General features: G+C 43.2%; 1 protein-coding gene across 2 annotated transcripts in view; it reads right to left on the reverse strand.

Annotated features, from left to right (window-relative positions):
• Nucleotides 1-382: 382 nt before the first annotated feature.
• Nucleotides 383-27,872, reverse strand: part of LOC8041076 (armadillo segment polarity protein) — a 40,918-nt gene continuing 13,428 nt past the window's right edge. For both annotated transcript variants that reach the window (XM_029995092.4, XM_029995093.4), the window contains exons 7-15: nt 27,568-27,769; nt 27,194-27,338; nt 23,582-23,892; nt 23,149-23,403; nt 14,327-14,494; nt 12,557-12,707; nt 8,991-9,115; nt 7,487-7,586; nt 383-1,487 (exon numbers count right to left, since the gene is read on the reverse strand). In XM_029995092.4, coding sequence (XP_029850952.1) covers nt 1,279-1,487; nt 7,487-7,586; nt 8,991-9,115; nt 12,557-12,707; nt 14,327-14,494; nt 23,149-23,403; nt 23,582-23,892; nt 27,194-27,338; nt 27,568-27,769 — 1,666 coding nt within the window. In that variant the 3' untranslated portion in view covers nt 383-1,278. The remainder of the gene's footprint in view (nt 1,488-7,486; nt 7,587-8,990; nt 9,116-12,556; nt 12,708-14,326; nt 14,495-23,148; nt 23,404-23,581; nt 23,893-27,193; nt 27,339-27,567; nt 27,770-27,872) is intronic.

Consider the following 27,872-nt stretch of genomic DNA (forward strand, 5'->3'; position numbering starts at 1 on the left):
ACTTTTAGGACAAAAATGTGTTGCCCTTTAAAATAAGACAAAACACAGAAAAACATTCCTGGATTTAAACCTGAAAAAGATAAACCTGTGGCTAACTTAAACCACTCGCCCATATTGAGCAGTTCACTTATAAACTATGTTTTATATCAGCTTGTCCCTAGGGAACCCCATATGTCAGAATTTTCTCACTTAAAGTTAAGATTCCCTTTTAATAAAAACTGTCGGAGCAAGCAGTGCAACCAGCATATCACGTTGTAGCCCTCTCCGCAGACTGACTTTGTGATCCTCAACTTGAGTAGATGAAGTGCTGATACCTCTTCCTGGAGAGAATTCATCACATCGTTGCCCGTGAGTGCGCTTAGTCAGAGCCCAAGGCACTCCATTCCTTTCCACCTACTTTATTTCAGATACAGGTCACAGACACGAGTACACAAACGAGACATGCCAAAATTACCCACTTCGCTTTATACCAGCTAAAACCAAATTTTCTGTACTCCACTGCAGACACTCGACAGATACGTTTTGAACAGCGTGGTACTGGATAACATGCGAGTAAAAAGTAAAAATGGCCATTAGCTATGTTGTAAAAATGCTCCAAGATATGAACAGTTGGTGGCAGATGCTTCACAAAGCAGATAAAAACAATTGCAATAATAATAATAATAATATATATATAAAAAAAAAGATACAAGTACCCCAGAGTTTCCGCATATCAAATCCTTGACGGGTACATCAAGGAGTGAATACTGTTTCTAAACTTATAGCGCACAGTGAATAAACAAAGGCATACTAGAACTATACCCAGACAGACAAAAAAGAATGTCACAATTGCACAACACAGATTTTTGATCAATCAAAACAAGAATAAAAAAAAAAGACGTAAGCAACAAGACTACAAGATGAAAACAAGACAAACTTTGCCATCAACAACCATATGCTGCCCGAGGAAAAACACATGGCAGGAGCCGCTAGTGATAAAACAAGGTGGCAAAAATGATCCGCCCTGAACACACTTGCACTTGAGAGGCTGCCCTTGAACCAAAACTGTTAGGGGCAAGGGTTCTCCGCAAAAGTTGTTCCCTGCGCACTGTTCCGACAGTTCCGCTTTGAGGGGGAATCAACATCCAAACTTGCACCAAACAGATGGTTGCCAGGACACCCCCCCCCCCCCTCCCCCTCCCACCCAAACTTTGCTGTGACCCCAAGCTAATAATAAAAAAAAAAAAAAAAAAAAAAAAAAAGAACAAAGGGGCTTCTGCCAACCTCCGAGTGGAACGATTAGAGGTCCGTATCATACCAAGCTGCCAACTGACCACTGCTATCCTGCTGAGCAGGTGAGGGCAGCGACGGGTCAAGTGGGTCAAAATTGAGGTCACCCGGGGCATCAAGGTCCATGTCGGTGTCCATGGGAGTGTAACTGTGGCCCCCTTGTGACGGCCCTAAGTCCAGACCTTGCATCGAGTCTATAGGAACTTGGGAATCATAGCCTGAAGGCGGGAGACAAGAGAGACGGTGGTAAGTCACACAAGTAATGTCACATTAATGCAGATACAGTGAGGGATTTGTGTTCAAGAGAACAGAGAATGTTCCTTAAGTGAACAGATGTTGTGCATTCTGCACTGTACAAGAACAGTGCTTTGCTAGCTGCAGAGGCAAATGTGCAGAGACAACGTGATGGTTGCATTTGGAAAGTGCCATGGCAATACATTTCAGTGCGCATGCAAGGGTGTTCCAAACAACGGCAACATTACTCTATAAAAAAACAAAGGCTACCACAGAATCTTTTACAGCTCTCTGATCATACTGACAAAAAGAAAAGGGGATCACAATGCAATATCTAACACAGATACAGTAGACTCAATAATTCAAACTCCAGTAAGCTACAATTTTTGTTTGAATTATCAAAACATTATCTAAATACAATGCAAGATACAATTATGATTTGCCATATGAATGGTTACACATACGATGCAAATATTTGATGATTTCTCAACATAGGCCTACTGATCATAAGCAGGTATGCCACACTGTTTAGACAGCACATGACCACCACTCAAAACAAAATAGTTCATTCATCAGGCCAAGAAGTTGTCTAATGTGGACCATTAAGCAGGCGACACCTAAACAATGAAAACGGGCACCGCGTGGCAGTTTTAATAGCAACTTGCGCGGACGCTGTGACGTGGATCTAAGCCATGCTGCCTTGTTACAGCGTCCGTGCAAGTTTCTGTGGAAATTTTCGCGTCGTGCTCGTTTGAGCCCCATTGAGTGCACTCCTCATCGAGCACCGGTGAACCGTGGAGAAGCGACACCCACGGAAGCAAGCTCCGGTGGTGTTGCTTCTTTGCAGTGCACCGGTGCTCGGAAAAAAGTGCACTCAACTGAGTCGCGAGAACAAAAAGTATGAACTACACAAAAACGCTGTTCAAAAACGCTGTTCTTATGAATATGCCTTATGAATACATTAAGAACATAGCGGAACAACCAAATCTTGAAATTTGTTTGAATTAACCAGAAGCATGCAATATCCGTGTTTGAATTATCGCGAGCCTACTGTACTAAAGAAATACTTAGAGCAGGGGTTCTCAAACAGGGTTCCGTAGAGCACTGAAATTGCAGTGCCCTTCTAGTTAACCTTCCATGGACTGAGCCATGGATTGAGTTTGTGTTGCGGGCAAAGCAACCCTACGTTTCACACTAATATGTATATGGACGATTTCATTTCAAATCTGGCAGGCTAAAAGTGCCAGATTTTTATTTTTTTGCGAAAAGCAGGTTTTGTGGGCATTTCTAAAAGAAAGAAGGGCACAAACCGCAAGTTTCCCATATTTTTGTTTTCAAGTTATGGAGCGTAAGACGGTGCGGCAGAAATGAGTGTTTTTCCTTGCCGTCGCAGGTCGGATATTTAATGCCTTTTGCTGCCGTTATTTCTTTCTTTGCCTCCTTTAACCTTTTTCTAGCATTCAGGGGTGGAACTCATGAAATCTACTTGGGAGCAGCCATGGGAGCAGCTGAAACAGCCGTTTTGGAGCCGATTGGGAGTAGCTAAAACTACATTCTGGAGCAGGTTAGGAGCAGCTCAGATCAGTTTTCATTACACTTCAGCTAGTGTCTTAGACAAGCACGGGAGCAATTTCAATTGTGCTTAGCAGCACAGATGAAGATGAGTGGTTAGGGACCTAGGTAGATGGGATAACAGTGTAACAGAAGGGAAAACTTGAAACTTTGCAAGCCTTAATGAGAACCAAAAAGCAAGTACCATATGTTTCTGAAGATAGTGTCCTTGATATTTTCCGAGTGGCTTTCAGCTGCTCAAAATGCAAACCAGCACTGCTTATCGCACAACCCACACGTGCTCGACATAGTAATTATATGTGCGAAGCACGTGACGTGCGTAAGCAACGGACGTGCAGTTGCACAGAGGAACAGGGCAACGAATTTCGAGTTTATCCTATTGTGCAACTCAATATCAAAGAAGCAGACTACGATTAAAGGAGTTATCATATTCCAAGCGATAAGCAGGAGCAAGGTTAAAATACGCCGAGCAGATGTACGAGAGCTGCTGGCCAGCAAGGTTTCGTATTGGACCGCGTTTTAGTTCAATCTAATCACGATTTATCCTGCGGGAATGCGGTTCCAACTTCTAACGATGAAGTACTAAGAGGAACCTTTTGCTCATTTGTTTTCAACAGGATGACATCCGGATCCCGGATTAACCACTTATGGTTGAAGAATAACAATCCAGTCGCCCTTGGAATCCAACCCCCCGAGTTTTTTTGCGCGCTTCCGACTCGGGATACACAGGGAGAATAAACAGAACAAATGATTGCAAGGCCGACCAAGCTAAACACCCTCATTGTTGTGAATCGAGTCGATAGAAACCGAAACCGAGACAAAATACAATTTTTTTGGCGCACATTTTGTGATTTGGTGCATAATGGCGCGAGGTATTGGCTGTGGCGCAGTTTCCTCAACAAGGCGCAGGATGGCGCAGACAAATGCGTCTGGTGCAAAATGGTGCAGCCGTTCCACCCCAGAGCATTTAGTAGATATTATAAAGACACCCTGGACAAAACACAAATTTACAAGTGTTTAAACATTTTTCTTACAAAACGTCAAACTGAACTCCCAGGTCGATTTTGTTGTCAACTTTGACAGGTCCCTACTTTGGTTAAACTAAGGTAAAGGAACCTTTTTTATATCTATGAGAAGCCAAAAACAAGCTGATTATAGATACAATATTATTCAGATCTGTCAATAAGCCACCTCGCTGTCATCACATAAACAGTGTATAAAAAAACAAAAGTTGCACGTCTAAACTTAATTTTCTCAACAGCCAAATTTTGTTCTAATTTTTAGCTTTTGAATTCTTGTAGATACAATAGTAGACTATTAGAAAACAAAAATGGGGTTTTTGAAAAAAATTAATTTTAAACATACAACTTTTGTTATTTTATACGCTGTTTGAGTAAATGATAGAGATGGCTAATTAACAGATCTGAACGATAGTATTATATCTATAATAAACTTGTTTTGGACATTCCATAGATCTAGAAAAGGTAATTTACCTGAAGAGGACCCTGAAAAAAAAAAAGTGTTTTTAAACAGTCTGTTGGGACATGCGTGTCAAAAAATAACTTTTAAGCGGAAAACTTTTCTCTTAAAGCAATATTGTTGGCGAGATTTAATTGAAATTCTGCGCTCAAAGTCTATGATGTTACGAGTCATTCCGGAATGATCATCTCAGTCATGAAGGCGAAGCCGATCCGATCCACCTCTCCACGCACCAGAAATGTTGAGAGAAAACGGGTGGAAAAGAGGTGACTGCCGACTAAATCGAGTCTCACGCCGTCAATATTGATCTAAAATTGACACCAAGAGCAAACTCTTGGTGTCAATAAATGTTGTTGCTAGTTGGAAGTTTGTGGTTGTTCGTCCTTCTCGTTTTCTTCCTTAAGTTTAATTACTTAAAAATCAGTTTCACATTGTATAAATATTTTTGTCCAGTGTGTTTTTATAGAACCTACTAAATGCTAAAAAAAAGTTTAAAGGCGGCAAAGAAAGAAAATAACCGCAGCAGAGGGTATCCAATATACGACCTGACGGCAAGGGAAAACTGTAATTTCTGACGCAGCGTCTTCCAAACTCCATAACTCGAGAACCAAAAATATGAGAAACTTGTGGTTTGTGCCCTCCTTTTATTTAGAAGTGTCCCCAAAACATTTTTTTTAGCAAAAAAATAAAAATTAGGCACGATTTGAGATGAACTTAGCATATATATTTCACATTGTGCCCCAGTTTAACTCATCCGCCTTCATATTCTGTCTTAAGTCCTCCATTTTGTCTTATTCTGTCAGTGCAATAAACTCTTGTTCACTGTCTAAACACCATTATTGCCCAGTACTTTCGGTTGGCAAGAAAGGGGGGGGGGGAGGGGAGGAGGGAGGGTCCTTGGGACTTTTAGAGGCTTGCTGGAGTTCTTTGGGATGAAAAAGTTTGAGAACCCCTTACTTAGAGGATAGGCATAACTAGGGAGCCTTCATGTGCGCTTTGCTAGGGTGATGCCACGCTTTGTAATACCACTCGCCGACAAACCAGTAGCCATTTTGTTCCTCGGCGATAATCCGTGGGGCTCATAACCCTCTTGGAAACGAGCACCTTATCTCAGAAGTTTGGAGCAGCGTTGTGGAACCCACGGAGGGAGGATTAGCATTCTCCCCCTCGGAGGGGATTACCGATGGACACAAAGGCCACTTTCCGGCGCACGGGGAAACAATGAGAGAAACAAAATGGCGGTGGAAGAGGGTGTGGGAAAGGGAAACAGGCAGTTGGCATCACTCTAAGCGAAGCGCACATGAAGGCACTCTAGGCATAACAGAACCTTTTACACGAGACATATTAAATATATTCAGCTTTCGGATATACAGGATATGTTGAATATGGTAAAGAAACATTCACATTCAGATCAAACAAAGCATGCAGGATGCTTAGAAGGAATGTGAGCCCGTACCACAGTACTGTTCTCCTCATACGGGACAGCTCGAAAAGGAAGATGTTTCCAATTGGGTTAGTAACACTGCAGTATCAGGTTCCGCAGTAGTGATAGCAGGTGTAACTGCTTCTTCCAAGAGAGTTAACAAAAGATCACACACACACCCAAACCATCTTCAGAGTTTGGTGGTCATACAATGACCGGAGATGGAACAAGCAAGGACTCCCATATCTACTTCCAAACAGGTTGCACCTTACATTAGACAGCCAAATTTGTCAACATAAGCTTTTCATTGCAAAAATATGTGAACAGTTCCTTACTTTTGTTGTCACGGAAAGCAAATTTCCTCCCATTTTCATTCCGTCACAGCATGAGAACTAGACACAATTCTCCGAGATTGAAATTAACTTTATATAAATCCTGTTTCACTCACAGCTTACTCGGAGCCATGCTGAAAGCTAAGGGCACATTAGTCCTTTGCTTCAATACCATCTGTTTCAAATATATGCTGCGTATCTATTTTTCAACAGTGCCGAATCAACTTCCTTGCTTTGCCAACCATTTTGAATTCTGCTGGATTACTTGACAAGCCGAGGCCGCAGCAAAACACACGCATATATTGGGTCGAACGAAAGAGCTAGAAAAACGGAAGGCTGGAATTTGGAGGAATCAACAGTTCTAAATATGTGAAGCTCATTTTGAAGAGTTAAATCTCTTGCCAATGTATCTTGTTAAAAGTGGGACCTATATAGAGGTCAGTTCTTCAGAATAAAACATCTTCCCATAACGCTCGTGATCTCACGTGCGAGTTTACAACACGTGCGCTTTGTCGCACATTTGACATTGCTTATGCGCGTTTCGCACTGCAAGCAAAGTTTCAGACTGTGACATTGCACTCGCAGGACCAGACAAAAGTTAGGAAATTAAAAGAATGTGCCGCTTGCAAAACACAGCCTGAACACCACGGTCTCAATACCAAGCTCGTTATGTTCTTGCATACATTACATCAAAACCACTTAACCTTGAAAGTAATCAACACATAAATGTGTAGGAGTCCACTAATGATAAAACAAGATGGAATGTTTTTGGGTGAACAAACCAAGCCTGTCCAACAAAACTGGAGTGCTGACTGGAGACTCAAATATAAGTAAAAGAAAGGTGTGATGCCATTTTTCTCTCCCATAACTTTTTCTGCCAAACAAATTGGGGCTAAACACACTACACCTTTATACTAAGGACACACCAGTCCTATCAAATGTAGGCAGCAAAAAGTGGACGTATGGACTATAATGGTAACGAATTGTTCACAGCCAAAAAATGAAAGCCCCTTTCCTTTTTAAGATTGAGAAAAGAAAAAACAGCCAAAATCAAGAGACATGTCAGACCAAAAGAAACGAAGGGGCAACATGTTAACCAGGGTGCCAGGTCTGCCCAACAACAGGGCAACAAAGCTATGGTCGCCTCAAAGGTTGTTGCTTAGGACGAAGGCCTCACCCTGCTGGGAGTAGGGGTTGTGACGCCCATTGGGGGGTCCCTGGCTCCCAGGGTACATCTGCTCATGGTACGCATCTAAGTTCATGTCCATGTCCGTCCCCTGCAAAAGAAAAGGATTACAAGTGTGTATACACAAGTCAAAACTACCGTGTTTTGCATGATTCTATCGTCCACTTTTCTTTTTCCAAAATTGATGACCAAAACTACATGTGCATTACAATCTTACAATCAAAACCAAAAACCGAAACTCAATGCTCGGTTAAGGTGGCTACCCCATCGCCATCGTGACTGTGTTTATATTCGTCCCCATTTTGGTATCCGTATCGCGCACATTCTCTCGCGTCTACGGACTCGTGTCTGTCGTCTCAAGATTAAAAAAAAAAAAGAAAAAATTCCGCTTTTTTACAAATTTTACGAGCTCGCAAAGTGTTGTTTGAAAGACGACCCTGCCAAAGGCAACGGCTGCGCACTCATACATGCGCAAGAAGCGCGGCACTTAAAAAGTTTTAGATTAAAGCAACTATTAATAACCTTTGTGGACAGCGAAGAACCATCGTCGGACTCTGAGAACAGCGATTAGTGCACGGCATTTATTTTTTTGTGTTGGCATGCCTTTCATGAAATCTGTTCTATGAGGTATGTGGTCAATCTTCATTATTTTACCTGCGCGGTAGAATCGGCAGCAATTTACTTTTTGATTATCTGGAAGCTAAATCTGCCTGTGCGTTGGAATCGTGCAAACATGGTAACTCTAAGAGGGCGGGCAGTTCTAAGCATTACCAAGAGATGCACTTACGTCAAATCCCTCCATATAACATGCATTTTAGCACTCAACTCTTGCCTAGTAGTTCTCAAAATGCCTCTCATTCAACCAGGATCAATTCTGGACACCATCTGCTTCTGTGTAATTCTTGCCATGGCTTTGCTTACTCCACCCAACCTTCCACTCCTATAGCTGAGGCGAGTCCCAAATTTGGTTTTAATGTTTTGAAATGCCATCCTTAATTGAAACAAATACCTGCAGTTCTCGGAAACAAATCAAAACTCAAAGCAAATTTCAGACATGAAGAACGTCCCCAGGATTTAACTAATACCAAATGACCCTAAACATAACTCGCCCCAGATAACAAACCACCTGTCAGTAAGGTTAAAAACAGTTTTGCCTTCATTCCTTTGTTCTGCAAAAACTATTCTCCATTCTTTTTTTTTTTCTCCTTAAATGCTTTTAACACTACAACCATGAACTAATGCTATGCACATGAAGAAAAGAGTGCAAAATCTGCTCCAAGTCATTTCTCCGAGACAACACTTAGTGAACCTAAACGCCCTTCGATGATGACCAGAATTCAACATGGCATCCTGCCATTTCCGGTAGCAAAGGCATGCACCTTTATTACCACACCGTCAGAATAACACCCAAAAGACTTTCACACTTCATGTTTTGTAAGCGGGTTGTGGCAACAATGGCGGCATGTATTCCTAAAAGCGATTTCTCTGACATTACCGTGCCTCCCCACGGCCCGGCATCCTCGCGGAACAGCGAATTCGTCAGCTCCATCGAGAGCCGCTTCTTGTAGTCCTGTGGCTTGTCTTCTGACATGCGGAAGAGGACTGCCGCCGCATAGGTGGCTGCACAAGAAAAGCAAAAAGGCACACATTACTAAAAAAAAAATTCAGTTAGGACAACTGAACTAGGTATGAAACAAAGTAAGAGAGACTCTGCCCTGACCACGCTGGAACCTACATTCTTTAGATGCACATTCCCTCCCAAAAGGATGGCCCAGAGCTGACATCAGTACTAAAAGCTCAATACACGATTATGATTACGGGTTTAATGGCGCAAAAGCGACAAAGGCCATACTGCACCAAGTTTTGCAGTAGAACCTCATTGATATAGTCTTTCAGAAGATCTAACAAACAACATGTTAATATCCCAAGAGATGCCCCACCCCAAAAGAGAGCCCACCCTGCTTTTAGGCAAGATTTTCTGTTCATGCAAGAACATCAAATGATAGCCCAGTCCTAGAAATCACATTACCCAGGTGACCTCGGCAGTAACGGGGCAGCCTTTTTTATCACCGTCATTCCGCTATATTTGCAGCATTTGTAAGGGACAAATGTGCCAAGTCTGTGGGGATGAACAGAGGCCACGGCAGCTATAACAAAACAAACATCTGACTATAACCTCAATCCAGCTTCACTATTGCATAGAAAGCGGGATGTGACAAAATTGCAGTGACTTGATCCCCGGCGCCAGTCATGTGGATGAACGGTGCAAATAAAGTAAAAAAAAAAAAAATCGGGACACGTGTTGATTGTCATTTGAAACTTCAGTTGCTGTTATACATTAACTTTATGGAGACATAAACCACAGAGACATAAAAAAATTGGTTTTTCAACTGTAAAGCAACTTCCAGATTCCGGTAGAAGGCGAGAAAAGTTGTGTGAATAGGCTGACTTTTACATTCCTTAAAAAAAAAAACCTGAAAAGAAAATTTTTTTTTTTTTCAACAACCTGGTGGTTGGGACCAGTCTTGGGTAGTAACGCGTTACTGTAACTTTGTTACTTCTTTGGTAACTTGTAACTGTAACGAGTTACTTTTTAAAAATGTAACTTGTAACTCTAGTTCTATTACTTTTTTCTGAGGTAACGATGAAAGTAACATTACTTTCCAGTGTTCTATGAATAATATATCATTGAACCAGTGCAATTTAGCCATTCCTTGCACTTTCCAAATCGTCTATTCCGACATTTCGAGTGTCAAGTTGGCCTCGCACAAAGTTGTGAACACGTTCTTTCTCGCGAGTCACGACCCGAATATCGCCACGTGTAGATTTTATGAAAAAAATATCCGGTTATCTTTACGCACGCGCTTGTACTTTGTGCCTGAACACTTACATCTTAGTGTCTTGAAGCACTACCTATGTTGTGGTTTTTCTTTTTTCTGTGCAAACGCTTTTTAATCGGGTGAATCAACCGTAAAACAACAATACACGTGAAGGGCACTGCGCTTGTCCCGTATTTTGATTAGCGCAACTACTCCGCACTGCGCATGTTTTGTATTTTGATTTGCACCACTACTCTGCCGTGGAAACATTCAAACACTAACTTCGAGAAGCAACTGCTGCTAAGTTACAATATAAAGTAAAAAGCATACTTTTTTAATTTTATGCAATAAAACGTTATGAGGGGCGTCTTCTAGTTTTTTTTTTTTTTTTCTAAATTTGTGTTATAGAAAAGTAACTGAAAAGTAACGTCGTTACTTTTTAAAAGTAACTAACTGTAACTAGTTACTCTTTTGTTGCAGTAACTGTAACAGTAACTTCGCTACTTTTTTCTGAAAGAAACTGCAACTGTAACGAATTAACTTACCCATGACTGGTTGGGACATGCGTAACAAAAAAATAATTTTACGCGAAAAATTTTTTTTTTGGAACAGTATTGACGGCATGGGATGCGATTTAGTCGGCAGTCACCTCCTTTCCACTTGTTTTTTCTCTCGACATTTCGGGCACATGGAGGAGAGGTGGATCGGCTTCGCCTTCATGACCGAGATGGTCATTCCGGAATGACCCATACGTCATGGACTTTGCGCGCAGAATTTCAGATAAATCTCCCACCGTCAATATTGCTCTAAAAATTTTTTCTTCGCATAAAATTTATTTTTTGACACGTCCTACCCACACTTTTTTTTTTTCTTTTTAGGGGCTCTTTAAAACACTTTGCATTCACAGCCTGAATACAATTTTTTAACTCTTGGTCACACTCCAAAAGTTAGCTCACCCTATACTTGTAGTCATGGACAAAAAAATACAAACAACCAAGTGTTTGACTTCCTGAGCATGCAGAACTTGCTGGTACTTCTCCAGCAATATTATTATTGGGTTAGCCCAACGAGCTAACCTATCTAGCTCAATCGAACTCAGTACATGTGGTTCATAAGGTTCAAGATGAACCTCATGAACATGATCATACCATGCTGCGAATTTCCAGGAAGTACAAAAGAGCCTTGAAGGGAAACTCCACTTCATTCTCGGTTGTTAGCAAACAATGCAACTCTCTTTAGTATCATCTAAAGAGGCCGCATGTCATTAGAACATAATACCACCTAAAAGATAATTAAACTGGCCCAACAAAGTCACGAAAATCCGCTAATTTAACAGGAGACGTGTGGTACAGCCAACGATGAATTTTTGTTGTGGCTAACGTCTGTTGCATGCAGTTTTTTTTCTTCTTGTTATTCTTTTCCAGGGAGAGCTCACCAGATGGCGCTACCGGCGCGAAACGTCTGAGCGAGTGAAGAGGCAAAAGAGACGAAAAAGAATGAACGATAACAAGAAAAATCAGAAAAGGGAATGGGTGGTACGGGATGTCACACGCCATATTACGCTGACTAGCCGCCTGGGTTGTCGCCTACAAAGCCTGTTTTGTCGCCGCTGGCACGGACTGTTTTTTTGGCGCCGCCGCTTCGACCATCCCCCCTCCCCACTCCTCACCCTTCCCCGTGCATCTGCGTCATTTCTGGGTTACTGCAGGTAGATCAAATGACCCCTTGTATCACGGTGGTTGCATATGCAACTGATGTCGAGGGTGCTGTTGCCCGGCTATGCCGAAGTTTCGGTTTGCGATTATGGTAAATAACATGATTGCACAAAAAAAATTTTGGTTTTCATGACACAAACGGTTTAGGGTTGTCTTGGAGCACTTTTCACGTTTATATGACCCACTATCTCAAAACTTCCCAAATCAAGCGGAGTTGCCCTTTAAGAAAAGAAGGAAGGTCACTGCACCCTATGTTATGGGGTCATGTGTGTTTGCCTTTATTTTCTACAAATAATATCAATCTACACGGATGTAGCTCTGGTGAAAATGACAATAAAAAGCCGAGTACAAGGAAGTCACTAAAAATAATTGGTCATGACAACTGAAATCAGCCTTCACAAAATTACAGAAATCTCCCGACGCACTTCACACAAGCAAGTATTTCAAGGCTAGCAAAAGACTGCAGAGCCAATGAGGTGTCTCAGTACACTCAACGAATGAGCCAACTGTCGAAAAGAAACACATACCAACACCCTCGTTTCTGGAATGCAGAAGATCTGTGAGCGGAGCCGTGGCACCGTCTGCCTCAATCATTTCGGCTCCCTCTTTGTCAGCAGCCAGCTCACACAGGACTCCGGCAGCCACACGTTGAATGTTCTCGATGTCACTGTAGAGGAGCTGAAATCCAAAACGCATTACATCCTTCATTTCTTATCACAGAAACCCCACAAACTGTTGCTCTCTGCTTCTCAAAACTGAGAGGAAGCGCACAGTACTGTGCAACAACACAAAATCAGCCGAGAGACGGGACAGTGACTATCAACGTGTTGGGCTAATATTAAAGGCGCCGTGAAACGAAGCTTGGGCTGGTACAAATGAATTTAGATGGGGATGTTACTAACCTTGTATCGCTTAGTGGGCCAAAAGAAAGAGGGTAGAAAACCAAAAGCCTGCTTTTGGGTACAAAAATTTGAACATAGCAGACTATTTCATCCCTCCTTTCCTTCGAAAGCTCTCCTCCTTTTCACTGTGATAAAACCGCAGTACCCAAAGCACGTCAGCCGGTCCCAGCTCACGCACTGGACATGAGCACTGCATCACTATACTATCTCCCCATTATGCGCAACTCCAGCACTTCACTCGCCCTCTCGTGGAGCACCAGAGGAGCGGGGATGGCGGTGGAGATGGTGGCAGGGACTATGGGCCCTGGTGCTGCTGTTACCACATAATTCTGGTCAGCGTGTTCGTGCATTATGCAGTTTTAACGGAAAAAAATGAGTGCGTTAAAATAGGAATGATTGTGTTCCGCTACGCAATTATGAGGTCAACATGCTCCTGTTCTTAATGCAAGTCAACATCTTCGTCATCTGTGGTATGCTCCTGCCCAGACCACATCGTATTAGTAGCCAAATAGATTAATTTTAGCCCACTGACCAGCGTCAGCAAGCAGGTGCACAGGAAAACCTCGAGAATCTATCCCCGTCTCTTCAACCATCTTGGCACTACCACTCCGCTGTCTATAGGGCGTTCCGAGCTGCGAATGCTCCGTTCACCCCTAAGCGGACAGTGCAATGGGAGCTACATGCTTGCAGGACCAATCAGCCACCCCCTTTCATCACTTGACCCCAATCTCTGCACATGGGTATGCGCAAGGGAGTGTGATCACGTGGCAAAAGATAAAAGTGGGACTATCCCAACAAGCACATAGCTTCCACAGCACTGTCAGCTTAGGGGTGAGTGGAAGCAGGAGTGGATTTAGAGGGGGGGGTCTGGATGACCTGACCCCCCTCTTGATTTCTGTATGTGTAAAATATAGGGCGTAAAACGAAGGAGGGGGGTTCCTAAACATGACCAACACCTGACCCCCCCCTCAAGAAATTCCTGCACCCGCCCCTGAGTGGAAGATAGTTGTGCACAGTACTGTGGAAGCCACGGGCGGGAGAGGAGGGAGATCAACTTTTGTCAAAATTTTGAGCTAATCTTCTGGGTGGAGAATGGCGACGTGTGGGTGCACAAAGGAAGGTCCCAGGAAGAGGGGACTTCCTCCTTTCCCTTCTCTTGAAATGAAAACAGTATACTCTTGCCCCTGTACCTTTGGCAACGCTGCACAATTTGTGAGTTGAGGCGGAAAGCCAAGAGGGAAGAAGTTGAAAAATCATTCCATGGCCCCCTTAACAGTGCCAAACAGTGAACAAATGTCAGCACACAAGGTTCTTTGCAGATGCACTCCCCAGAGTGTCTGACGATATGCATTCTCGCGTACGACTTTAGGCCTGAGTCACAGTAGGGCAGCCCACCTGCACAAACACTGGAATGACGTTGAGCCCGCGGATGATGGCCCGGTTGTGTGCCTCGCGGGCCAAGATATGCAGCGCCCCAACTGTTCCCTCGACAATCTCCTCCATGCGCACTCCATCCGAGTAAGCTCCTTGTTGGCTGCCGTTGGAAGCAACGCTGGAGCGTTGCTGAAATGCACAACAGAAAAAAAAGAGTCAAGGACAGCCACAGTCTCCAATTACCAAACATCATGTCAGGGGAAAGCCCCTCCCTCAGTTACTTACCCAAACAACTTTCAAATCTAAAAAGATTTTGAGGCCCGCACTTGCTTCTTATAGCAATTTCCGCGTCAATACATGGTCTACATGCTGTTGTCGTTAGAACATAAAGACGAACATAATCCGGGTGGCCCAGACAACTTGACTGTTTTCCCCATGTTCATGTTGGAACAAAACAAATAAATCTGACAACCACAAGTCCCCAGGAGTTCAAGCTAAGGAGCTTCCAACACAAGCAACCATGGTCCTATGGCGGCTAGCTTGTCTTTTTTATGGCACTTATCCATGTTCTCGGACAAACTGGACAGGCTGAAAACATGTGAAAACTGATCTCAAAACCTTTCATGGCTTTTAGTGCAGCCCCAGTTGCGGCGTTTTGACGAGAAGGCAGGTTTTATTCTTTTTTTTCGAAACGACAGAGCAATGCCCGGCCCGCATCAAATCTTCTGCCCACACCCTACACCTGAAGTGTGTCTGAAGCGCTGCTGCCACAGCGTTACGTAGGGGAGTTGAGTTAGTGTATAGTATACAACTGCCATCGCACTGACCCAGGTTCAAGCCCCGCAGGGGCTCGAACTTTAAATAGAACCTCAACATCTCGAACGCTCCAAGCGTGTGACTCGATCATGACGATTTTCCCATAGAAAGACTCATAAAACACATTCTAAGATTCAAAGTGTGAACAGTGCAGATTGATTGATTTCTGAAGTTTAAGTTTGATTTTTATAAATTTATGTTTGTAAAGGGATCCTGAACCGAAATTTGATTTTACAAAATAAGGCCGCAGAAGCGTTGAACAAGATGCTGCGAGCTCCAAAACATCACTCGTAAGTCCATCTCAAATGGATGGCCATATTTTTGGAAAAGAATGGCGCAATCAATCAAGGACTATGGCGTCACGATTAAAGATGGCGCAGTCTTTTTGCGAACTTGAGGTTCGAAGATAGAACCAAGTGGTTCGAAAAGGTTTGCAAAGTTTCGAAATGTCAAACTTCTTACATAAAAAATTCAATGATTTTAGAACTTCCGAATTTCTTGCGCTGAGAAATTCGATTTCTTTTTAACTTTCAGTTTATCCCCATAGGTTCAGGGCTATCGGAGTTGCAACCCATGGACCAGGGAATTATAAAAAATGTAAAGGTGTTGTACAGAAAACATCTCGAGCAGATGATATTGTGCATGGATAACTCCACTCGGTACAAGGTAAGCCTTCTTAGTGCCATCCACATGATAGCGTGAGCCTGGGGTCGCGTTATACAAGAAACCGTTGCCAACTGCTTCAGGGCCTGTGGTTTCATAGCAAGTGCTTCAGGGGGTGATTCGTCTTGTCCAACTGAGGAAGCAGAGACAAGTGAGCTTGACGACAATGGATTTGCAGAAGCTCTTGGCGACGTCCGTTTCAAAGAGCATGTTGCCGTGGACAGCACAGTGGAAACAAGTGGTGCGGTGACGGACATTGAAATCATTGAGATTGTTCGGCCACGCGAGGCTAGCAACGAATCTGACATCGACGACGACGTTGAAACTGAGCCGCAATCGCCGGCTGCTGATGTAGCTGTGGGCCTTTCCCTCGCGCAGCAGTTTTTTGTAGCAGAGAACAATGCTGAAGAAGCACTCGGGCACATCTACAGTCTGCAGAGCTTACTTTCCGCAGCAAGATTCTGCAAGAAGAAGCAGACGGCAATCACCGATTTTTTTTCATGAACAGTCAGTTTTGAAACTAATAAAAATTATCCTTTTTGTTCCTTGTAGTTAATTGGAAGTTTGTTTAATTCACAGTTTCTCGCGATCTCCGTGAACTTCATATTAACGGGAATCGACTGTATTTAGTTGTGTGGCAGCACTGCATTCAGGCGACGCTTGATAGGATCGCTACTAGTTCGCAAAGTAGCAAGTATGTTCACCTGACCGCCCAGGGCTTTTCGATGAAACGTTCAACCAATTTTACGCTCGTTTCGTAAGTTACGACAAATTACAAGTTATACAAGTAGTACTGCCAGTACCACAGAACTGAGAAGGAAGGAGTATATATTCACGGCGTAAAATAAATGGGCCAACATTTAGTGAAATTTTTTCGCCCTTCTAGGTGATTTTATGAAAACTTAGTGTGAAACTGCGGAATTTGGTCTCTATCTGTGAAATTCAGACTTCGAACTAGAATTAAAAACTTTGTAACCTTTTCTAACTTGTACAGTGTAGATAGACCGCATATAACGTATGTCACGGGAGTCGCGAAAATCCGCACTATAAGCGGTATGTACCGCATTATAACCAAAACATCAATTTTTCAGGCCAAAATACATCCCATGAGACAACTTACCTTTGTAAAACAATTTATTTTATGTTACATGAAAAATAAAGCTTAGTTTGAGGAAAGTATTTATTTCACCAGACTAGTACACTTCTCTCTCAAGTGCGTCCCACATTTTGAAAGAAATGAGTGACTTTTGCCTGGCGCAGCCTTTTAAAGCGTCGTGGGTTGCGGACGGACGTTGCGAGCGTTCAGGATTGCTAACCCTAATCACTTTTCTCCTGTGATGAAAACGCGTGAAAATTCGCATCCTTTATACGGTACGCGCCAGTAATACCTTCAACTTGAGCACAGGCATGAAATGCTCCAAATAAGGAATCCGGGCGATGTTCGAAAACACAAATGCTTAGAAAGCACCACTGAAGTCAAAGTAAAATAACACGACGACATGGGCATTTCTGCAGTCTTGAGAGTGCCGCCACGACATCGCCGCACGAATAGGTGGATCTTCCCTTCTAGTATGTGTGGGTTATCATAACGCCACACAACGAAAATTCACAGTCAAGGATAGCGCTTTTACGCGGAACGATAAGCTTCCGATATAAGAATGATAAGTCGACGATCAAAACAGACGCCATGTTTGCGGACAGAAGCAGCCGGCCGGCCGGCCCGCGACCGGCATGCAACGCACGTGAACACTTCTCCTCGACCTGCGATTCGACCAACCTTTCCGACGTTTCCAATGCAGCGGAGGGACGCACGCACGTGAACGACACGTGCGTGCGTCCCTCCGTCAATATGGCAACTGAAGCCTCTCTCTTCGCTTCTTTGAGCAACCTCCTTGCACCGCGAGTGCTGCTTGCGGCTTGCGCCGTTATCTAGTGTCGCACAGGGAAGCGTGCTCTCTGCGTCGGTCAGTCGGCGCGGTCGCCGGGCTGTTCTGAAAACCGCACTATAACCGGCATTTCCCTTCGCGCGCCTGCATTTTAAAGGCCGCTGTACAAACGGGACGTTCTGCAGGGAAGAACCTTCTCTCCCGAAGCTGGGGGACGGGGAGGGAGAGGGCCAGCATAGATGGAAAGAGCGTCTGGAGAATGGGATTAGTCTCGGGGCGAGCCATCCTCTCGAGAGGGAATGGGGACGGAACAAAGCTGCCGTGGGTGTTCCGGCTTCCAGGTGGAAGAAAGAAAAGCTTGTCAAGCGGAACGGCGACCTCGGATGCGAGGACGGCCACGTCAGAGAATTTGAAAATAGCTGCTTGATTAGCTGGACGACCCAGTGCGGTCTACTGGCTCTAGAAGGTGACTCGGATGAAGAAAACTCGTTTTGCTCCAAAACTTTAAAAGCATTCTGGAACGTGAACTCTTGCCACAAATAAAAATAACACATGCATGAAACACTACGAAGGCACCTAAGCTTTCGCCTATGATGCGAGAATGCGTGAGCATTACAGGCAGAGTTATGTTGGCGCAACTTACAATAAAGAAATAAAAAAAAAAGTTATGTTGGCGCAACGGATATCGCGCTAGTTCAACGATCAAGATGGCCTAGCTTCAAAACCGGGCAGGGGATGGTTTTTTTCTTGTGTTCTTTTTTATTTCGTTTATTTTTTTTTTGTTCCGTCACGTGACAAGAACAATCACATGAACAGACATCTTTTTTGGCCACGTCACCAGAGATTTCTTTTCTTATTTCCCATTTTCTTGTCTTTTTTTTTTTCTTTTGGTTTACGCTCCCTTTAGAAAACTCTTTGCACCTATTTCGCGTTCTTTGGCATCAGCCAAACCATTTTATTTATGGCAGGGAATTCTGCCGTACGTATCTTATGTTACTATTACCAACCCTGGCTTGCAATTCGCATAGAGAATTTCGTCCGGCAACCAGTTTGGGAATGACGAGGCCAAATTTGTGTTATATATATATATATATATATATATATATATATATATATATATATATATATATATATAGAAATGTAGGATACTCTCCTACATTGGGTAGGTTTGCCCGGAGCCTCCAGTTATTTACGGCCAAAATCACACTGGAGCCGCTTCAGCAATGTTCACTCTGGTCGAAACACGTGCTCTCTAAAAATGCCTGTCGTCTACCTTCCCAAGAGATACTTGAAGAGCCAATCATAGAGACCGACGGATAACGAGGCCGGAAATATGCTTATACCTAAATATATATATATATAAGTATAAGCATAATTCCGGCCTCGTTATCCGTCGATCTCTATGATTGGCTCTTCAAGTATCTCTTGGGAAGGTAGACGACAGGCATTTTTAGAGAGCACGTGTTTCGACCAGAGTGAACATTGCTGAAGCGCCTCCAGTGTGATTTTGGCCGTAAATAACTGGAGGCTCCGGGCAAACCCACCCAATGTAGAAAAGTATCCTACATTTCTGGTTTCATAGAGAGCTATGAAAGCCAGAAGGGATGAACCCCAGATGAGTCAAACTACCGGCTTGCAGACGCAATCGTGTTGATAATAGCGCAAATGAGTTTGTATGACTCTCTCTGGTGGTGTGCAAAGGGTAAAGGCACGGAGTTAATATATGCTTTTGCCTAGTCACCTCGCGAACGGTTGCATGGGTATTCGCTGCAGTGATTCATTTCGCTTTGTTTTATTGCCGGGATTATATCTTGATTTCTGTGTTCCTAATTTCACAGACAGAACAAAATCGCTTTTCTCGTGTGGCGTCACGGTGGGGAGACAGAAATAAATTAGTGTACCGAAATTCTACGCTTGTGCTCGTTCTATAGCGGTTCTAAAAACCGTGCGATCACGGCTGTGCAACGTCACCATTTCATAAAGTGCCGTTTTTTGTACTCGTATTGCATCCTGAGGGAACGACTATGGCTGGGTAAACAGGAATAGGGAGAATGGGTGCGTGTGATTTGGTTGAAGTTCGAATCAACAAATCGAGCTTCAACGAATGCGACAGTATTGCATTCACCCAACCAGCTATATGAGTTTTCAGATGGAGTATTGGCGTCTCCAGCTCGACGCTCGCCCTCCCGCGGCGGAAACGGGAAGCGCTCTAGTGAGGGTCCCCCGATTTTCCTGCTCAGCGGGCATGGTGGAACTGCTCGCGATCATGGCTTGCAAATTGTCATTTCTGAATGCAAACAACACTCTTCACTGTCCTAACGTAGTGCTGAAGCCGGTATGGGATTGTACCTTACTGGAGAGTTTTAGTGTTGCTCGTAGAAGCAAACGCAAGCAGTATGTGGTTGCGTTAGAGTTGCGTGCTCCACGTTGTGTGTGCGTCTCATCACCATGCGCCATCCAAGACCACAGTTTTGGACTCCGCGCACGCGCGGTGTGGAACACGCAAAGCTAACGTAAACACACAGCGCTTGCGTTCGCTCGTATACGCAATACTAAAACTTACTACTGTTTGACCGGCTTCCAACGCCAACGAAACACGTGGTGCTGCAGTGAACAGAGGTGCAAGCAGGTAGCTGTTCGTTCAAACTGGAAAGGCTAAGATTGTCAAGACGACGGAGCGTAAAAATGAAAGTACCTAAACGTTATGAAAAAAGTGATAATTAAAAAAAATTCATTTATTTTTTGGGGGGCATTTTGTCTGGTTGAATATTGGCGCCGAGTTTGGACTTTTGCCCATTGTCAAAACTCACGACTTTGATAGCAAAATATATTTTACCCACAATTAATGTAATTTTACATGGATTTCTCACATTAGCTAGAATATTTTGATTGACTTTATATTCTTTTTATATTACTTAATAATTATAATCCTACAATTGGCACCAGTGATGGTTACTAGCCCACTTTTGTTTGTCATATGTGTTCGCGCGTTTGAAATTACATTAAAGCTCTTAATTTTATTATTAATATTATACAAATCGCGGCAATATATGCCAAGATCTAAAAAAATAAAACGCCATTTAACCATAATAGTCTTTGCAGAATGGTATATATATTTTTTTTAGTATATGAAAAAACTCTGACATCGTTATCAAGATAGACAAACAGTCAAACACTGGGTGTAATATAAAGTCATATGCGTCACGCGTTGCTATAAAAAAAACACACACACACACATTTCAGCTGTCTGACATGGATTTGATCTTTGGGTTGTTGCAGTGAGGACAGCGTTTGTTACTTTATACGTGTTGTGGACATATTGTAAAAATTGGAATTATTCTCTTATTCTTCTGCTGGGAATAATGTTAAACCAATTAATCATCTACATACCCAAAACCCATTAAAAGAGACGCAGTTCATAATTTCCCGTGACAATTATCTGAGCGAGCAAAGGCAGCGAGAACGCGCAAATATAAGCACTGATGTTTCCAACAACTCCAACAACTCCAACAACTACAAATATCAGCCTGGATCGAACATGTATGTCACAAAATAAAGTTTTCGCGAACAACGTCTCTAACTAAGTAATTACAATGCGAGACACATCTTGAGTTATGAAAGGATCCGAAATTAAGACCTATTTTAAGAAATTAAACCCAAAATAGATATTAGTTTCCGTTTAGCTCCAGAATTAAAATGCACATCCTTGCGTAAATATTACACTAAACACCGTTCTTTTTTTTCAGGGTAAGAAGGTGACCTGCGCTCACAACACCCTAGCTTCCTCGCATTACCAGAAATAATTTGTGTCGCTCAGTGAAGCCAGCACACTAGACAGGCTCAACAGCGGCCCGCATCTCCGACCCTCACTATAACCGCCATTTTGGAAAATTAGTGGCGCTACCTATAGCTAGTTGGAGTCGCAAATAGAACGGTCGATACCTTCCAAGTATGCGATTCGTGTTCTGCCAGTGGTACCTCAGCTAGACTAAAAAAACAAAATCCACTTAAAAAAAAAAAAAAAAAAAAAACTACGGTGATTTGAGCCGCTTCAGCGCCGAATCATGTTTCACGTAAGCGTAATCTTGGGTTTGATACACGACGAGGGGTCTTGAATCATAAAAATATTTTGATTTCGATTATGTGCAGTACTAAAAATTTGAGAGCCAAGCAGTGAAGACAACGGTGTTCTTATAAATATTATATACATTTTATTTTACACTGTTTGAATACGCTGCCGTCGTTATGTCCTTGAATTATTGGCTAGCTTGTGGCGGACAGGGAGGTCTTGCAGGACCATATGATAGGACCTACACTAAACCTGCCGCGCTTCGAAAAATGCTAGTCCAATGCATACAAGCTTGTTCAAGGCGGACAGAGCGTTGCGCATCCGGCAAAGCGCAATCAATCGCTGCCCGCGGCGTTTTTTTTTTTTTTTTTTTTTCGAGCAGCGAAATAAGTTTTAGTCAAGCAGTAGGCCCCCTCTTCGGCGGGTTAAGCCGGATTAACGGAGGCGTCTCCTAATCCATTCTCCGTGTTGGCTTTCCGGGGGTGGGCGGTAAACAGGTGGCGGAAGGCGGTGAAGGGAGGAAAGGAGGGCAGGAGAGAAGGAAACGTGAAAAAGTGGAAAGCGCGAACTGTAAGGCGGCCTTTAAGCGGTATGTAATTACATGAAGTTCTATGGGAGGCGAACCGGTGGTTTAAAAACGCCGCGTTATACCCAGTCCTGCACTATAAGCAATTACGTTGTAAGTGGTCTATACTGTATATAAAAAAATCTAAATCTTTTAACTTTTCAAACTTGAATCATTTGAAATGTTTGAAGCTTTCGAACAATCTGTAAAAAAATTCGAAATCCTTGAACTCAAAACTTTTAGAAAGCATGACATTTCTGATTTATTTGAATTCAAACATCAGCGGGGTCCTCAAGTTGCAAAATTTTCATTCAAACCTTAGAGAGATTCTAAATTTTCTATGCCTTTCATACTCAAACTTTGGGAGGTTCGTGACATCCCTAGTCACGATCCTCCTCCTCACCAGCTCAAGGGGATGAAGTGAAGAGGAGATGCAATGTAAAATCATTGTCTGTCGGCCGTATTCTATTGCGCCCTTCTTTTCTAAAAATATGGCCATCCGTTAGAGATATCGCTTTACGAGTGATGTTTTTGGGTGTTGCAGTGTCCCCGCCTATAGCTCAATCCTTGTTTTGTGAGCTCCAAATTTCGGTTCAGCATCCCTTTATTGTACTACTACAATAAATATCTCATTGCTGTTGGCTTTCACGGCAACGAAGCTCCTGCAACAACAACCTTTTTACGTGTCAATTTCATTGTAGCGGGAATCTGCAGTACGGACATCTTTAAGGCAGCACTGGGTTCGACGTCTGCAAGGTACTCCCAAAGAAAACATTTAACAGCACAATGCCATGCTGTGGAACGAGTGAGGCAAAGGTTATCTGTAAACGATGAAGAGACTGACCCTCTGCGTGTCCTGGTAGGACTTGTGCAGCAGCTGAACGAGCCGTGGGATAGCGCCATGCTCGCGCAGTGGGGCGTGGTTGGCCGGACAGAGGGCCAGGTTGCGGATAAGCCCGATCACTGCCTTGACCAGAGGCCAGCGGCTTGGGGGGTGAAGCAGCTTCACTATCACCTGCAGCCCATAGTTGAGCCGCACAGAGTTCTGGGCCATCTCTGCCTCTGGGTGCCGGCACGTCAGGTGCCGCAGCGCACACACCTGCAAAGTTGTACACGTCCCAACTCATTATATGCACACAGCAGGAGGCTGAAGCTTTATGGCGAGATAAGGATGATTTGCAGGTTATATTGCGGCTGGCTCAATTAGAGCAATAGCAAAGCACGAGACCATAATGTGAGCTATGGTGACCATCGTGCAGTAAGGAAGGGTGACTCACGGCGGGCTCGGTGATCTCCTCGCGGTCTCCCGCCTGGATGACGGTGCGCACGAGGGCTTCGATGCCTCCCACGTGGCACAGGGTCACCTTGTTGCGGTGGTTGTTGCAGGTCAGGTTCGAGAGAATCCCTGCGGCACAGGTGACCACGTTGATGTCCCCGCTGGCCAGCAGCTGCACCAGGCTGGCCAGCAGTGGCTCCAGGCTCTCCTGCTTGAGAGCCGCGTCAGACAGATTGCGCAGGGTCCAGAGGCAGTTCAGCACCAGGCGCTGACTCTGGTGGCCCAGGTGCATCGATGTCGCCTGCACCCCACCTGTAAAGAACCAGGGGCCGCCCATGGTGCACTCCTCCGGCAAAAATTCCCCACCCTTTCCCATACGAGTGAGCGGGATTTCTACACTCATGTGGTTAATTGCATCGCAACCTAGGAGACCACCGAACAGGCTTTCCTTGCACTGCAAGAGGGGGGGGGGGGTTCTAACTTCGAAAAGAGGCGCCCATTCCACCAGCAGGAACCTTAGCAGCTTGGAAAGAAAGCTCTCTGACTGCTCAACGAACCAACTAAGCTTTTTACACAACACTACAAGAATTGAAGAGAGAAAACTGCACATACAGCATGACAGAAACAACAAACATGTTCCAGGTCTGCACTTTTCCATTATTCTAGCGTATTACTGCGACTGCGAACTCATTTCATAACAATTAACATTTATATATAAAAAAAAGGTCCCTGTTATGCACAATAAAATAGATATTCAACTACTTATTCCCTCTATGCCACTTGACAATCAACAACAGACACTGGTATGCTCTGTAACTGTGATGGGTACCAGTTGCTCGGCTTCACTGAATAAATTTATCGCATATTGAGTATACCCACCAGACTGCAACATTGGCAAATAATATATAAAGTTTCTGGCACGTGCATGTTGCATACGGCCGACTACAGCAAGGCTTCTCAAAACAGCTAATGACCTTGAATGCATATGTCAATCTGCACCTACTGCATTAGTTAAATTAAAAACAACTAGAAAACTAGGGGAGAGTGGGAGGACTGGGACATCTTTTACATTATATTTTTTGTGTAGTTTAATGGGCACATAGAACCAAGTTTAATGGTCCTAAATGTAGGGGGGAAGACCCTTCACATCAGCTAAACAGAATTTTGTCCTAACACTTCTACAAATGTGAAAGAAACAAGAAATTGCAAGAAAAAGATATATCCCATTTCACCCTTCCCCCCAGAGAGGAATGGGACACACGCAAGGTTGCGATAAAAATTGTACTAGAGCACGTATAGGTGGACGGGTCTTTAGCAGCCATAAAGCCCGATGGCAGTCTTTTTTCCTCCGATTGTTTGTAGTTTTGGACCGGGGATTGAGTGCAGTAACATTTTACACAAAACAAATAATTGGTGGCCTAAATGCAATATGAGCTAAAATTGGATGATTCACCACTATTACTTGTGAACTTTACCATAATATCCCGAGAGGTAGCCCGCCTAAGATCAAGAGCAAATCAGGTGAAAATATGGAGTAAGCTAACTTGTAATAAACAAAAAAAAAAAAAAAAAAAAAAAAAAGTTGAAAAAATGTTGATTTTAAGGTTATGTGTCCCTTCCAAGCTTGTTATCATGGTGAGGGGCATTGAAGCAAAGATGACTGGACTTTCCAGTCAGCAACGTTCCCTTATATCCCGCCATAGCTAACTACCGTAAAATACCGGGCAAGCGCCCACTCAAACTTTGGAGATAATTGCAAAACAATGGGGGATAGGCGCTTGTCCGGTCATCAATTTTACTATAAATGTACCGTGTGTATTTTCTCAAATCTTACAAATTTGGGAATGGGCGCTTATTGTGGAATGAGCGGATGTGCGGTATTCTACGGTAGTCGCATTTACCCTGAGGCCATCATTGATCCTAACATTGCTATTACTAGGAGTGGGCTATCGTTTGGTTTTAAAAAAATATAACAAATCAAGCCAAAATAGTGGTGGGCTATCTTTGGGGGGCTGGGGCATCTCTATGGACTTTACGGTAATGTTAATCTACCAGTCAGAGCACAAATTTTTATAAAGGAAGGACTAAGATTCTGTCCCATTCCTCCCAAACTGCTTTGCATAAGGTAAGTTGCCATGTGTGGCAAAAGGGAAAATGTTAAGCTTAAAAATAGTGGTGGTTAAGGGGGGACTAAACTTCTGTACCACTTGCTTGATTTCAGTCAAGTTTACAGTGGAAGTTTATATGAGTGGCAAGCCCATCCCTGCCAAATTTCATAGTCCTATGTCAATTCTGAAACTTGTTACGAATGTTACCATATGGAAGTCAGTGTGTTCGCTTAAAAAAATACTGTGTAAAAATCAAATAAAAATTTGCAATTTTTACGTGCAATATAGTCATAGGAATATCCATAGCACATACCCAGCTAGTTACCTTGCTATATTGCATTGTTTTTCATAAGTATAACTCCATAAGATTACTTTTTTTTTTCATGTTTGAGCTTTTTACAAATGTAGTTTTTCAGCATAAAAGAATGTTAAAGTAGAAATACTAACCAGCCAGGCATGTTCCTCACAAACTTCTATACCAGAAAACCACCTAAGAATAATTCTCTATTGTGTAATAGGAAAACGATAGTTTTCCTAAAGTGAAATCTATGCCGAAAAGTGGAATGGAGAAAACTGCATTCAAAGTGCTCCAAACCCCTACCTTTTCTTTAGCATGGACCGAAAATAATTTATAAATTTACAGTGGACCGAAAATAATTTATAAAAAATTAACTATAGAGTGTAAACTAATGAAACTTTCTGGGAATACTCTCGGCATTTTTTCAAAATCAACTTTTTTTGTAGAAATTGTTTTTTTTTCTGCGTAGTGTCACCCTAAAAGCAACCTATTAAAAGGTCCCTGAAAAAGAAAAAAAAAATAAGTTTTTTTAATCAGTCTGGTTGGGACAGGCGTGTCAAAAAAATTAATTTTACGCGAAAAAACTTTTTTTAGGGCAATATTGTTGGCGAGATTTATTTGAAATTCTGCGCACAAAGTCTATGACGTTACGAGTCATTCCGGAATGATCATCTTGGTCGTGAAGGCGAAGCCGATCCACCGCTCCTCCACGCGCCCGAAATGCCGAGAGAAAACGGGTGGAAAGGAGGTGACTGCCGACTAAATCGTGTCTCACGCCGTCAATATTGATCTAAAAATGTTTTTTCCGCATCAAATTTATTTTCTGACTGCGTGTCCCAATTAGACTGTTTAAAAATAACATTTTTCTTTTCTTTTCAGGGGTTCTTTAACATATCTTTACAATGTTAGTTTACTACAGCAGTAGGCCAAACCGTTTTGGTTCAAGAATCGAGCGGGACGAATGTGTGCTACTTACATTTGAATGCCAAAACGGCACCTACTGCCTCAAATTGTGAACACCACACAAAGCAGGTACGCCATTACAGTTGAAAGTACCAATATAACGGTGTCATCAATCTTGTAGTTCATCAACTTTTGTAACTATTCACTGAAGAAATATTTAGACTGTTTCACTCCTCCCACTGTCCCAATTCCTCCCCACTACCGGCACTTTAAATGAACAAATAAAAAATAATAAAAAATTCACCTGCTTCAACAATAGCCGGCTTGTTGCTTGAACACACGGACAGCACCTTGAGCACCCTTGACGTGGTCCAAAGTAGTTTTTCATATGTGTAAGAGCGCATGATGCGCACCAACTCTGCCGGTCCACCGCTGGCCAGAATGATCAGCTGTGTTCAAAAACAACACATGCATGTGAGTTTGTCGTGAAGTGAAAGGCTGGAGGTGTTAAAGGGCTAATTCCCCTTTCAACTTGCTTGAGAAAGAGCAAATAGGGTAACATGTGTACAGTTCAACAATGCAAAGTTTTGTAGAGGAAAAGTATAGAATTTGACAAAAAAAAAAAGATAAAGTTGAGACAAAGACTACAGCCAGTAATTGCATAAGCGGCTATTCCACCTTGCTTTCTTGGTTCCCGTAGGCCAAGATCTGCAAGCAGTCGGTGACAATGGCCAGAAACTTGACATTGTTCCTCTGCAGGAGGGACACCATCTTCTGGAGGCCGCCAGCAAGGCGGACTGCCATCTTGGAGCCCTCTTGGTGCAGCAGCAAGTTGTGCAAGGTGGTGATCGCGTAGAACAGCACTGACTCAACCGGTGAGCTGCACCCAAGCACAAGCAAGACATTTAGCACAGATCCAGAACTCAAAGCGAGAACTCTAGGACCAAGAGCAGTTATTTTTAACCCAGGCCCCCTGAACGTCA

The sequence above is a fragment of the Ixodes scapularis genome, unplaced genomic scaffold (genome assembly GCF_016920785.2).
Source record: "Ixodes scapularis isolate PalLabHiFi unplaced genomic scaffold, ASM1692078v2 PGA_scaffold9__187_contigs__length_104089568, whole genome shotgun sequence".
Taxonomy (NCBI): Eukaryota; Metazoa; Arthropoda; class Arachnida; order Ixodida; family Ixodidae; genus Ixodes; species Ixodes scapularis.